Source organism: Ranitomeya variabilis, chromosome 4 (assembly GCF_051348905.1).
Source record: "Ranitomeya variabilis isolate aRanVar5 chromosome 4, aRanVar5.hap1, whole genome shotgun sequence".
In the NCBI taxonomy this organism is placed as follows: Eukaryota; Metazoa; Chordata; class Amphibia; order Anura; family Dendrobatidae; genus Ranitomeya; species Ranitomeya variabilis.
Window position 1 is genome coordinate 537,025,179 of NC_135235.1, and position 15,285 is coordinate 537,040,463.

Here is a 15,285-nt window from a genome sequence, read left to right on the forward strand (position 1 = left end):
GCGAGGAGGGAGCTTCGCCGCAGGAGCGCAGCCAGGTGAGAAGAACTTTTTTTTATATATATAATTGAGAGCAGCGATCCGGGGGACCCAGGGCAGAATGCTGGAGACACCGGGGACAGAGATGCTGGACACAGATGGGGGCAGAGATGCTGGAGGGTTATCAAAAGCTCTGTTACAGTCAACCAATAGACATCCATCCATGGGTTCTGGGATCCAGGAGGTGATGCCATAAGTCTGGCCTCTCAAAAAAATAATTACTTTAAATATACAAGGACACTTATTTTATGCTTGACCCAAAAGTTGTAATTTATTAAGCAGCTGCAGCAAACAGATTATAAAAGCAAGCATCCAATTCATTCACTTCTTCCAGGTTTTAACCATCTACAAACGTCTGTAGATCCAGAAACGATTCAGGGTTCCTAGTCGCCATGTAAGCCATTCTCAGAGCGGGATAAAAAGGAGGGTCTTCCTACGATGCAGCTTCTTAATGTCTACCAAAGATTTGATTTACTTTCTGTCAATTTTAACTAAAAGAAAAGGAAGAAAAATTAGTGACAGGTCTATGCAACTGTCAGTTATAGCATGTGGTGGTACCTGAGAGGGGTCCAAGTCCTCTCTGCCACATTAGAAGGCATAAGAAGTATAAATGACCCATATTGAGCAACGACCCAGGAGCCACATGTGGGCAGCAGCTAGCCTTGGTCCAACCCTGAATATTATTTTATGTTAGTTGCTGGCATGTAATGTTATTTTTTATGTATGTTGGCAGCTACTGTTGGAGCAATGTTTTTTGTACTACCACTGAGAAGGTCAGTAGGAAGCGTCAAAACATTTCCTCTGATTATTCTCTATTTCTCACAGACGTTTGCTTTTGTTAAAAGAATTAGCCATTAAAGATTTATGTTATTCTTGGCTGAGCTTTTAGTACATGTGTGATAAGGCACAACTGAAGTCAATAGCATCTCTGAATCCACTCTTTGCAAGCACATTTATTTTACACGTTTTATATTTAATGCGATTTTCTGAGGTTTGAAAAAAAGCTGGTTCTGGTATTGCAGCGAATTCTGAGCCAATTAATCTGAGACAGCCCTATTCAATTTATTGGTCATTTGTCATTTGAGTCAACTCCACCCTTAGCTAACTCTTAAAGGCGTTAACCACTACAAGGACAACCCCTTCTCACTCTTAATGTTTGCCTCCGTTAAAATAAAACTGCCTATACTCACTTCCTATGCCGGCGCCATTCCAGCGGTGTCAGTACTTGCTCTCCCGAGGCTCACGTGAAGTTGTTACGTCATGTGAGCCCTGCACCTAATCAGCGGTTGCGTCACTGCCCCCTCCTTCAGATCTATAACTAATGAGCAGGAAGCAAGAGCTGCGGCTGGCCGCTCACTTTCTGTTGATTACTTATATGTCGGAAGGCGGGGACAGTGACGCCACCTCTGATTAGGCACAGGGCTCACATGACGTAATAACCTCACAAGGGTCCCGGAAATGCGAGTGCTGACACCATTTGAACGGAGGTGGCACGGGAGGCTGGTATAGGTGTTTTTATTTTAATGAAAGGCAGACATTCAGAGTGAGAAGGGAATGTCTTAGTAGCACGGTGGCGCAGTGGTTAGCACAGCAGCCTTGCAGCGCTGGAGTCCTGGGTTCTAATCCCACCTTGGACAACATCTGCAAAGAGTTTGTATGTTCTCCCCGTGTTTGCGTAGGTTTCTTCCGGGCACTCTGGTTTCCTCCCACATTCTAAAGACATACTGATAGGGAATTTAGATTGTGAGCCCCATCGGGGACAGCGATAATAATGTGTGCAAACTGTAAAGCGCTGCGTAATATGTTAGCGCTATATAAAGATTATTATTATTATAGTAGACAACCCCTTTAAGAAGTCTCGGCATAATTATGACTGCATAATCCCACCAGGTTATGTATATAATGGTGTGCAAGTATATTAAAATACTTACCAATTGTCATGTTCCCAACTATGCAGTATCAATCTGGTCCTCTTCGGGACACGTGACCGCTCTTCTGTTTAGTCCGCTCACATAGCGCCTATTGTTCGGAGTGATAACTGCGTTCTCAGTGTAATGTCTGAGACTCAAATGAGGTTTCATTGACTTAAGGTACCTTCACACGAAACGACTCTACAACGAGAACGACAACGATCTGATCGCTGCAGCGTCGCTGTTTACATCGCTGTAGAGATGTCAAACACAGCAGCTCCAGAACGACGCAGGAGCGATCCTGTGACGTAGCGGTGACGCACTTATCGTTCTCACAGGTCGTTAGCTCCATGTTTAACATTGCTGGCATCGTTGCTTTTGCTGTCAAACACGACGATACACGCCGATCTGATGACCAAATAAAGTTCTGGACTTCTAGCTCCGACCAGCGATATCACAGCAGGATCCAGATCGCTGCTGCGTGTCAAACACAACGATATCGCTATCCAGGACGCTGCAACGTCACGGATCGTTGTCGTTCTCGTTGTAAAGTCGTTTCGTGTGAAGGTACCTTTACATAGAGAAAGCAATTTCCACTTCACACAAACTCTCATATGTGATCTGACCAGTCTAATTTCAGGTCCCTTGTGCCAGAAGAGGACCAGAGCTGAGCTGGAAACCAGGGAGACAGACGTCGGTAAGTGTTTTAATACATTTACAAAAAATTACATACATAATTAGGAGGGATTATAAAATAAACATTCTGCTGAGACTTATTTAAAGTCAGATGATACTTGCTGCTCATGAAAAGCGTTGCTTGAAAGACAGGCTCAATATTGCAAATATGTAGGTTTTACTCTGGAAAGCTGCAGTGTTTTAACAAAACATACCATAAACAAGGATAGGGTGGGAAAGATGACTAGTCATGAACGTGTATCCCCTCTGGCTTCATCCTTCCTGACTCAGCATGATTGACAGGTTTCTCCCTATACTTTTAAAGGGGGATTACAGCCAGTCTAGCTGAGCAGGAAAGGGCAATGTGACTGGGGTGTAGGGATATACTTGTCAATTTTGCTCAGAGGTAAGGAAGAAGCCTGCTGAGACATACTGTACTTCCATGGCTGGTCATCCTCATCACCTTGTCCATGGCTCCTCTTCCAATATATGTTTTCTCTGAAGCATACCTTGTAAATATTGCCTCCCTTAAATGCGTTCTACAGAATTTAGAAACATGGCTGTATTCTTCCAGAAACAACACCACACCTGTCCATGAGCTTTGACTTGTATTGCAGCTCATCTCCATTCACATGAATGGGGCTAAGCAGCAATATCACACAATCCATGGAAAGGTGTTTTGTCAGTTTTTGACATAAATTAGATTTATGCATACTCACAGTCTTTGGTTGTGCCCACGATCAGCCTGTAAAAGACAATGGCAGACATGAGTAGGTTGCATGGAAAAATGACTAGTTCACTATTCAACACAAGACCCGCATACACATTAGAATCCTGTAGATCTCATGGAAGATCAGAGACTGTCAGAAGTGTTTTGCAGTGGACTACTCCCCATTCCCTACTAAAATAACATAAATTTCAATCGAGTAAGCATGTGTACAAGGAGTCAAGAGTATTTTCAGGCAGCTGTTGAATGTGCATAGCCTCTTTTAGCTCTTATTAGTCCCCCTTTTCTTTAAAATAACCTAAAATGACCTTAAATGTTGAGGCTCATGCATATATGTCCCGAAAGATTATTCTGGAGGGTGAAATGGGGGTATGGTTTTGAATTTCTCATAAATGTAGATTCAAATGCTGAAGATATACTTCAGTCCTTCTTAAAGTGTAGGTCCACATTTTTTTACTTCAGAGTGAGACATTTCAAAGTATGTTATTGTTAGGAGTCATTGAGCTTGGATCATTAAAATGAAGAGGCTGATAGATCGTAGATCCTCCAAACACAATAAAAGGTCTTCTTATTATGTCAAGATCTCAGACTGAAAAGCCAAAGGGGCTGTCAGAGCACCACTTGACCTTTCATTCTAGCAATCAGTAGGGTCCAATATTAACATGTCAATGACATGTGGAAAATGTCCTAAGGTGAATTTTAATTGTATTATCAGTGTAACTGCATTCAGCCCATGCAAATAATTCTTTATTATGTGTAGTTACTAGGTAGATGTAAATCCCCTATACACTTTAGATAGATGCCAGCTGAATGATCATTCGGCCCAAATGTATCTCTCCCAACCGCAAGTATATAGGAATTCTTGACTGTCCAGTGTTCTCTATATGAGAGCTGTTGTCAGACTCCTCTGGCAGCTGCTTATCTCTAGGGAAAGCAAAAGGATTGACCACTGAATTTCAGCAAATGTGGTCCTTCTCTTCTTCGAAGGAGAGAGTCAAGAGACCCCAATACACATTAGATAGTCGGCTGATCCCACCTATATTGGTGTGCTTGGCTGACTTTAGTCCAATATGTATGGAATGTCTTAAGAAATATACTGCTCCAGATGTACTATATAGATAAAAGTATTACTTACTGTGCGTCATGTCCTTCCAGGAGCTGACGATAGGTGGCAATTTCCTTTTCTAGGCGTGTTTTGATGTCCATAAGCAATTTGTACTCATGGTTTTGGCGTTCCATGTCTGCCCGGAGGTCACTAAGCTGTGCCTCCAAACTGCCAATTAACGCCTGAATTTGTGATAGCTGTGCACCATATCGTGCTTCCGTTTCTGCGAGGGTACCTTCGAGGGATGCTTTCTATTTGGAAAAAAAATTAAATGATGAAGGAACTGCATCATCTACTCTTAACTTTACATAACTGTGGCTAAGCATTCAGTCAATACTAACCATACTAAGCTGAGACTGGAGTTCTATCTCAAGACCTTGGAGTGTACGTCTTAGGTCAGTGATTTCTGTCTTGCTGGTCTGGATCTGTTCTGTATGTACTGCGACTTCCTTATTCAGTTCCTCAGACTAGTCCACGAAAAAGAAAAACGTTAGGATGGTATGGGATTCCAAGAAAAATTACAGCACAGAAAGGTAACAGTGAATATCTGAACTTACCTTTGTAAAGAACCAGGCCTCTGCATCCTTGCGGTTCTTCTCAGCCATAATCTCATACTGGTCTCTCATATCAGCCAAAATCTTGGTAAGATCTACACCTGGTGCTGAGTCCACTTCTACACTGACTTGTCCACCAACTTGTCCACGCATGGCATTCATTTCCTAGAGGAGACAGTAAAATTTCACATAAGACATATCTTTAGACTCTCACAACATTCATATTAGTATAGACTTACACCACTAAGAATATTTTTTGCATACCATTTTTGGTTACATCCCTTATTCAAGACTATATCTAACATTATTCAACGTGTGAAAAACTTACCTCTTCATGGTTCTTCTTCAGGTAAGCCAGTTCTTCCTTCAGGTTCTCAATCTGGAGCTCCAGATCTGTTCTAGCCAAGGTCAGCTCATCCAACACTCTACGAAGTCCATTGATATCAGCCTCCACACTCTGGCGAAGAGCAAGTTCATTTTCAAACCTAAGAAAACAAGTAAATTATCATTAGTTATCTCAGGACCTATTATCAGTGTTAAGATTTGTGTATTCAGGGTCAAATATGATAGAACTTTAAATATTAACCTGAATTTTGTGTTTTGCATTGTTGCTACTGCTTACTAGTTTTACATGGAAGAAAGGTATTTTGACTTAGCTGATGGCTATTCAATCTTTTTCTACTGGATCCACACCATTCATAACAATGAAGCTGGGAACCAGCACCTCTGGACAAAAACTAGCTCATCATTAAAAATTGTGTTCAGTTAGTTCATTTTATCCCAAAAAGAATCAAACAATTAAAACAAAAATTGCTCTAGCTAAAGAAAGGACTATGCATTATGAATAAAAAACATCCTCCTCAGCTGAGTCTCACCAAAAACTAGGGGACATTTCACCAGTCTGGCCTGTTTTGCAGCATAAAATCAGGTTCATTAAGACTAGCATTTTATATGCCAGTCTTAATGAGTGGCATACAGGAATAAGATGTACCAAATTCACGAAGAGGCATGCATCTTATCAGTGGTATGTGTCTTCGTTCTCCACACATGCCATGCGCGTTTTTGGCGGAGCTGCCCAAAGTTTTTGTGGAAACTTCAAAAGTTGCTAAATTTTTGCACAACTCCGCATTGCACAAATATTTTGTGACTTTTCAAAGTGTATTATGCCAGTTTTCTGGTATAAAGACTTTGGTAAATGGGGGCCTAATTGTTAAATTTCTCAGCAGCACCACCACTGGAGAAATAAAGTATTACCATTCCCATTTACCATGGTCATCAATAAAGAAGATGATTTTTGTAGCTTCTTATTTAAAAATAAATATAATAAATTTCCACTATTAACTCCAAATTCCCCAATAGGTTGTTGTTACATGGCAGTTTTAAACAAGAGAACCCTTTTATAAATAAGCCACACATGTTAGATATCTACCAGCCCAATGACCATCTTCAGTAGCCCATATTGATCACCAACTAACGTCCATGTGGGGCTTTACTAATGAACCTGATTTCTTGTTAACCAATCATTTCTTATTGTTTCGTTCAAAGAAAACATAAGTAATAACTTTGGGGAGTGTTCGAAATCTTCACTTGGAAAGTGTATTCGAAATCTTAGGGAAAGAATTAAAGAATCCGATTATAAAACTGTGATGAAATAGCCATTTTATTCATCTGAGAAAATTTTCTATTGACCCTTTTGTTTTATAGCTAGGTGTGACCACTACAGGAATGGGTTAATCTGTTAGCTTAGTGGGATATCGGCCAAGGTCCTAGACAAACACAATAGGTGCTAGTTGAGTAGTCAGCCAGAGCACACAGAAATGTGTGCAGAAGCAGTACTGACTGTGTCTTTCTACACTACTGAAGGACCCATGTAAAGCCTTTACGTGTACCAGCATGGTCGTGTTGACAATAGGATATTCTGTACCCAAAGATTTTTCATAAATTCATAAAGAAATGCACACGACAGTGTTTATTCATCCCATAGCTTTTCAACAGGAGACGTGGGTATTTTAGGCTCTCCTTATGTGAAGGTTATGTATGTTATTCAACTGTTATTTCCTGTTGCTATGGGACTGATTATTCATTAACTTTCTTTATTCTGTATTAACTCAGAGTGGACAATGGAAATATAAAATCTATATCTCGGAGCAGATGTTTAAAGTTTCACAGGAACTGTGCCACACCCTACACTTTAGTGTTCATGAGAGGTCCTGAGTGTTCCATAGTTTTGGTCCACATTAATGTATGACAATAAATTACTTAGAAAGGACTACAGAATCACAGCTAGGCTTCATTCACCTTGTGTAAAGATTCAGTTTACTGCCAATGCCACTCTTGCCCATAGGCTATGCCCGGTATTGCAGCATATTTGATTAAATGCTCTAACAGTGGGCATATAATATTTCATACTGTGAAATTAACTACCATAAATCTTTCTAGATCTAGCTAGACCATAAATTAGCCACCAGAAACCTTTCTAGATCCAAATAGAACATCATAGTCACTTAACTCCATGGCCATTTTTGTAGCAATGAAGCATATCGTTTGCTAGATAGCTGGTTTGTCCTGATATGGGATATTTTGAAAAGTCTGTATTTCCAAAAATACACTAACATATGATACTAATTAAACTAAAAATAACTGTATTCATTGTGTTTTTATAATGTTTGACTTGTTTTAGACATCGTTTTCATAAACCCCCGAGAGACAAAGACATTTATGTCTAGCAGCTTATAAATAACCAAAGCCTTAAATGGGCATGTTATCTACTGCTATTAACTATTGGTAATTCTTCTTCATCTCCTTGAAAGTAGACAAGCATTTCTCAACATCTCTCAGTCAAGTATAACAACCAGGGTAGATATACCACAGTCAGTAGATCTGCCCTGGTCCATAACAAAGTTCATAACAAATTCCCTAATTATAATGAAAGGTGTAATAATTTTGTGTAGAAGAAAGGGGAGGCCAATGGAAATGTGGCTCAGTTTTTGGTTCTTACTACCACACCACCCTTCTTGGGTCAGAAAGAACCAGAGCTGACTTATGCACACCCTTTTCTTATAGTATGGTAAGCAGGCATGAACCATTACCACTTACCGATTTTACTTACACTGTGGTAGCTGTGTAGAGGGGAACTTCTTTATTGGTCACATCGCCAATGGAAAAGGTGCATGGGAACAATTAAAGCTGGGTATCTTAATAACTATGTACATAAACCTTAAAGTGGGTATTAATCTAAGGGTCATGGCCCCAATGTAGCACTATAGAATTTAATCCCTTTCCCTTTAAAACTTGTCACACTCACTTGGTTCTGAAATCATCTGCTGCCAGCCTGGCATTGTCCACCTGAAGGACAATCTTGGAGTTGTCAATCGTAGCTGCAAGAATCTGAAAGGCAAGACAGTTTACATTTTTTACAATCATAATATTAGAAAACATCCATTAATTTCTACTCTTACTGACAGCAAACCTCACCTCGCCCTTCTTTAGTGTAATTTACCAGCAAATCAACACTTGTGACATGACGGTAACATAATGAGCTGCATAGTAATCACTGTGCTCTGAGGCTATGCCACACCCAAAGGATAGAGGACAATGATAAAAGTAACTGCACCTGCACTCTGAGTACCTGTTTGTTTCCTGGATCGTTTGATCCCTGAACTTCTAAAATAGTATTATCTAAACAGAAAATATCTACTAAGGTGTTATACCTGCAGAGCTTACAATCTAATTCTACAACTGAAGAACAATCTCAAATCTAAACATACCGTTAAATATAAAGGCAAAATAGCAAATGTAGCGAGAAGATAAATTCTCTTACTGATATACTAAAGGGGGTTCCTTGATAAAGATCATCCTGTATTAGTGATTATTTTGGGGGGAATACTGTAACTCTTCATTTCCCCAGTGGGGGCAGTGTAGGCATATAGCACACTTGCTACTATATTCCAACAATGATTAAGTGTGATCACTGGGGTTTTCTCTTTTTTCGTGTTCTTTTTTATACTTAGGTGACCATTCTAACAAAAATTATTGCAGAAAATGAACAACCAAAGGCTAGGAGACTATAAACCACTAATGCTACACACATTACTCAATTTAACCTTTACGCACCTGTTCTCTTCATAACAGCTGGATACATACAATGAAAAAAATCTTCATTTCTATGTTATAATTATACATAATTAATAGTAATTATAATAGAGGGCTCATTACCTAGGTTACATTAACATGATAACAGCTTAAGGAGATTATTATACGTGTAACTGATGCTTTTTCCATGTAGTAAACCAGTCTGGCCAGTTTTCTGTACTTCTCGTAACCTGGCTGAGGTTTTGCTTACACTACAGGAATTCTATAAAGAATGTTTTTCTTCCACCTGCTTCATGCCAACCTGTGGTTCTCCGACTGTTGTGAAACTACGACTGCCACCATGCCCTGATTATAGAAGGAATCCAGTATATGAAATATGGGGAAGCAATGTGGTTGTAAGATATAGCAGCTTATGTAGAGCAATAACTTATTGTATAATAGAAAAGTTATAGAATGGATAGGTGAAGTCACCATCAGAGAATGAGAAAGTTGTCTTTATGTGTAGGAATTGGATTAATGTCCCCCAGCACAAATAAGATCTGTAACATATGTTATGGTTGGCATCAATGCCAGCTTACCTTGTCTCTCAGGTCCTCAATGATCTTGAAGTAGTGACTGTAGTCACGGGTTGGGCTGGGTCCTTGTTTTTCATACCACTCCCGGATCTTCAACTCTAGGTCTGCATTGGCGGTCTCCAGAGAACGCACCTTGTCCAGATAAGAGGCCAGGCGGTCATTTAGATTCTGCATGGTCTCCTTCTCATTTCCAGACAAAAGGCCATCCCCTGAGACGCTGACACTGAACCCACCGCCATAGCCACCACCAGATCCAAAGCTACTGCTATAACCACTTCCACCTGCACCACCACCAAATCCAGAGGAGACAAAGCGCGCAGATGACACGGAAACACCCTGGCCCCCATACCCACCATGAACACTTGGGGCTTTGAAGGAGACCCTCCCAGCTCCACTACCAAGACCACTTCTGTAAGAACTAGAAGTTTGGCGAATGCTGTATGACATTGTTCTAGTGTATATGGCTGGTGCAGACGTAGAGATGCAGATCACAGGAGTGTAACTGTTCTCACTCCCACAGCCTCCTTTTATTCCCTCACAAGCTGGGTGGTGCTACAAAGCCCTTTGGAATTTTACCGGTTCCTTCTTCACATGCCCAGTAAAAACAGAAATTTCTCATTGGTCTGCTGATATCATCCCTTTTTTTTAACTGCCCTCAAAATTACTTTTGACACTAAGCAAACAGGCAGCAGCTCTCCACCAAAAGTTTAGACAAAAGAGTTGATTCAGACTCAGGTGGGGATGGAAGAAGGGAGGGGGGAGCAGATACCAGAGGATCTGGGGAAATTTCTCAGTCATCATGTATGGCAAAGATAACTCACTTTCCACTTTAACCCATTTATGACCAGATTGGTCTTTAGTGTGCAGCTTGCTGCATTCAGTTTGCACAGCAAATTATTGTACAGTATTATAGTACAGTATTATAGTATAGTAAACTGACATTATCTACAACGGCAGCACTGGAAGCAAACAAAAATATAGAAAATAGCGAAGAACTCATGTACAAACTATATTCGAAAATTGCTGAATTTTACAATGTAAATTTACACTGACAAGCTCAATACTAAGTTATTGTGCTACAGATTTGAGATCAGTAAATGCATCATACATGTTCAAGCACAAATTTGGACTACAAAAAAAAGTTTAACAAAACATTAAAAAAGAAAAACAAACATTTTCCTTTATGAAGATGTTTTATTCTAAAATGTAAGAAAAAGAAACATAAAATTGGTATAGTTGTGTCTGTAATGACCAGAGCTATATTCCGATCACGCTATACATCCTATGCCACATAAGGTATATAAAAAAAAAGCAGTATGGCTATTTTTTGTTCAGTTAATCTCACAACAACTAATGAAGCAAAAGGGGATCAAAAAGCCAAAAGTACCCAAAATGATATGATAAAAATATCAACTCAACCCCCAAAAAATAAGTCTAAATTTCAAAAAGTTACCGCTGTCAGAAAAGTGGAGACAAAACAATTTTTTTTCCCTTTTAAATGTTTTTATTGTGCCATCATAAAATATTTAAAAAAAATACACATTTAGTATCACACTAAAGCATGATTCACAGACATCAGTGATTTTATTAAAATTTTCATCAGTGTTTTGTATTAGATTTTCATCAGTTTTCGGTCCATATTTCAGCTTTTACCATCAGAGTTTCAGCAGTTTCCTCAAGCTTCTCTTATTAAATAAATATGAAAATTGGACAGCACACGGATGACACGCGAGAGCTGTTCAATATTTTCACAGGTCCATTGTGACGACACTCCATTTCTTGTTAGTTATGCCAGATGTATATTTTCTAGGCTCAGGGACATGACCTATTGATCACGAGTCTGAATGTTGACTCTTATTGTAGGTTGAATTGATGTTTGCCGAATTGTTTAATGGCTGTTGATTACCTATTGTATCAGCCCCTACAGCTTATTGTTCTGCTATCCTTGAGGGCCAAAAATGAAGGTTAGGTGAACAATCGATGTTTGTTAATATGTTGATTACCCATTACATCAGAACATACAGCTTGTTGTTCTGCAAACATTGAAGGACAGCTGTGGGTACAAAAAGGGACATATCTCCTTCTACAAAGAGACACTACATGACAGTAGCTAAGGCACCATTGCTTCAACCAGGAGGAATACAGATTTGATTCTACAGGACATCAGGTAAAGGGACCACGGCCTCAGCTGGAAGAATACAGATCTGCTCCATGGACCACCACTGAACCCAGAAAGATGTCTGGAGAATCCAGGTTTGGACGATTAGGTCACCTGGTCCCATACTGTTATGATCCTAGTGATTGAGGATCACAAATTACTCCAGCAAGGTGACTAAACATAGGACAAGCTCTAGGGAGGTGGAAAACTGGACTGACCGCAAAACTGAACCTATCCAACCACACTAGAGGTAGCCGGTGAACGTGCCTAAAATCCTAGACGTCTCGAGCCAGCCTGAGGAACTAACTACCCCTAGAGAGAAAGAAAGACCTCTCTTGCCTCCAGAGAAATAATCCCCAAAGATATAGAAGCCCCCAACAGATAATAACGGTGAGGTAAGAGGAAGGCACATACATAGGGGTGAAAGCAGATTCAGCAAAAGAGGCCCACTAATTCTAAATAGCAGAAAATAGAAAAAGGGGTCTATGCGGTCAGTAAAAAACCCTTACAAAATATCCACACTGAGATTTCAAGAACCCCCACACCAACTCACGGTGTGGGGGGAGAAACTCAGTCCCCTAGAGCAACCAGCAAGTAAGAAATCACATTTTAACAAGCTGGACAAAAAAACATGATGAACGCTGATAATCAGAAAATGAACAAACAAGAACTTAGCTTGTCTTGGAGAGACTGGGAGCAAGGTAGTCACAAGGAATCTGAAGAGGCACTGAAAACATTGATAGCAGGCAAGGAACTGAGTATCCAGGTGAGAGTTAAATAGGAAACCAACCAAGGATAACGAACCAGCTGATGAAGCCAACCTGCAGAAAGACAACACTACACAGTACCGCTTGTGACCACTAGAGGGAGCCCAAAAATAGAGTTCACAACACCATACCTCAGTTGACTCTTTCCAATTCCTAAGCTTGTCGCTATCTCCTTTCTGTGGCTGCTGATAAAAGCACGGGTGTGGTAGTTGGCCTTTAGTTGCCGATGTTCTAATTCCCAGCGAGCAAGTGGAAGGGTGAGGCTCTGTCATTTGCACCATCTTACATACTTGCTGGGCTGTAATGTTATTGACTGTAGTTGATCCAATAAATTATTACTGTAGTGCAGTGTTTCTCAACTCCAGTCCTCAAGACCCCACAACAGGTCATGTTTTCAGGATTTCCTTAGTATTGCACAGGTGATAATTTCATCACCTGCTCAAGCATTAATTCCATTGCCTATGCAATACTAAGGAAATCCTGAAAACATGACCTGTTGTTGGGTCTTGAGGACTGGAGTTGAGAAACTCTGCCTTACTGTGTTACCCTCATCCTGTGTTGTCTGAGTAGTATTCTGCCCACGGGAAAGGGGTACGAGCATTCAGTGGGATGAGCCCTGGTCCATGCAGTTTTTCTAAAGACAGCCAGGCCAGGGGACGAGAGCACCCACTGACCCTCGTGTCTCCACACCAATAGACTTGCATTGGGGCGTTAGATTTATTCGGATCAAAATCAGACATGCCACCATTTTTTGGTATGGATCGCTTTGCTTGCAAAAATGCATGCACATATGAACAGCCCCATAGACTATAATGGGTACAAGTTCGTTCCCTGGAAAACAGATAGTACTGACATCTGAACAGTGAAAAACTGATATCTGAATGAGCCCTAATTGTGCTGAACCACAGAATAAGTCAAACATGTCATTTATACCATGCATTGAATGTCATAAAATTGAAATCTAGAAAACATACCCTCAAAACTATAGAATTTATGTTATTTTGCCATGCTCCTCAACTTCCCCAAATTGTGAAATCCTAAAAGGTTAAAGAGCGTTAAAGGCTTTAAAGAGAATGGATAACGCTAGAGAACAGTAAGTGGTTTAGACATTAAATGCCCCCCTCCTATATACCTAAATCCTAGCACTACAAGCCCTGATTAGGTTCACTTGGATAGCTATGGCTAGGACCAGGCCATGTGGTCACCAGGCAGTCAGCTGGGGAAGCTGAGCAGAGTGGATTGTGTTGGTGCTGGAGAGAGACAAGCCAGAATATCTCTGAGCAGAGATTGCACAAGCCGAGTGCACAAAACTGCAAGTATCACTGGTTGCTATGGACAACAGCTGTTTTGTGTGACCGAACTGGGACTAGCTCAGCTGTGTCTGAAATAACAAAGGGCTGTATTGTTTACTTAGCTTCTGGACAAGGCTAGGGATTTTATGTTTATGGTTTTGTGTGCCACGAGTGGAAATAAACATTTATTCCATTTATGACAGAAAAACTCTGTGGCTTCATGTTCCAAGCGGCTACCTTAGAGAGTGAACCCCGTACAAATGTATCTAAATGTGTACGTGAGTGGCAAAGTATGTAATGAAACAGGGTACAAAAGTAGCAGAGGGGTCTTTTATTTAGATTCTCTATAGATTAGCTCTACACTTTTTTTACCTCACACAATCACTTATATCATAAAGAGGACTTGCTTGTACATTTTCTTCCACCTTTTTTCCACTGTTGCACACAGTGTGGATACATAGTCAAATGTATGTCAAAATTCTTCTAGAAATCCTTAATGTGTAACTGCAGTCTTGAAGAGAAGCAGATCAGAGGATAACACAATCTTATCATGATCCATGTACATTGTTAAGTAACTTTTCTTACTGATACTATCCTTTTATGACGTTTCTGAATGTGATCTGAGAGTCTACACAAGGATAATTAGTAATGTAAAGCAAGCTATAAAGTTTAGCCATTAAGTCAGCCAAACCTGTCAATTTAGAGACCTTTTACACAAATAGATAAACTGCCTCAGCTAGCCTCTACCAGAGATATAAGAAGATGATTGGCGCTTGTTTTACAAGTAGTATTCATTATGAATCTGCACAACCTATAAAAACAAACAATCGTTACTAGGATTGATCATTGCCATGCAGTTTGGATTACTGTTTGCCAACCAACTTTTTCTTGCTCCAATCTCGGCATGAGCAGCATGCTCTATGGTAGGGATGGTCCTACACAGTATTCAACGAAAACCAAAACACTCCAAAAGTGTAGGACGTGTAATCTTAATTGGGTCATCAGCAGAAGACCAAAATTGGCCAGTATTTCAGTCCACATCATTCCTTGATCATGGTCAGATATGAGTGGAGCTTTAAGACAGCAATAAACATTAGATGCCAGCCATACACATTAGATGCCAGTCGAACAATGCTGCCGCCAATCAATCAGTCGACAGCCATCTCAACCGTTTCTCCTACACAAAGGTGCACTCACTCTAAGGCCAAGCACTCTTGTAATCTCCATGAGAAATCTGCTGACAGACATCTCTGCCAGCAGCTTTTCTCTGGGCGAACAATACATTCGGCAGTCCAAAATTGGACATGCCTGATTGACATCTTCCTCAACGATCAGTTGGCCAGTGCCCCAATCACATTACACTGTTGGCTCAACCCATTGAATTCGCCGACACT

The 15,285-nt window shown here is 40.4% G+C and overlaps 1 protein-coding gene across 2 annotated transcripts; it reads right to left on the minus strand.

Annotated features, from left to right (window-relative positions):
• Nucleotides 1-277: 277 nt before the first annotated feature.
• LOC143765611 (keratin, type I cytoskeletal 19-like) lies at nucleotides 278-10,453 on the minus strand. 2 transcript variants are annotated; one of them, XR_013213432.1, is made up of 8 exons: nucleotides 9,678-10,188; nucleotides 8,312-8,394; nucleotides 5,336-5,492; nucleotides 5,011-5,172; nucleotides 4,795-4,920; nucleotides 4,484-4,704; nucleotides 2,518-3,366; nucleotides 278-2,120 (listed from the first exon to the last, which is right to left on the minus strand). XR_013213432.1 is itself a non-coding variant. In XM_077252455.1 (8 exons), exons 1-8 carry the CDS (start codon nucleotides 10,119-10,121, stop codon nucleotides 508-510), a joined length of 1,239 nt encoding a protein of 412 aa, XP_077108570.1. In that variant the 5' UTR covers nucleotides 10,122-10,453; the 3' UTR covers nucleotides 278-507. The 2 variants fall into 2 exon arrangements, 1 of the variants encoding a protein (XP_077108570.1); XM_077252455.1 differs by having other exon boundaries at nucleotides 278-527; nucleotides 3,341-3,366; nucleotides 9,678-10,453.
• Nucleotides 10,454-15,285: the final 4,832 nt, after the last annotated feature.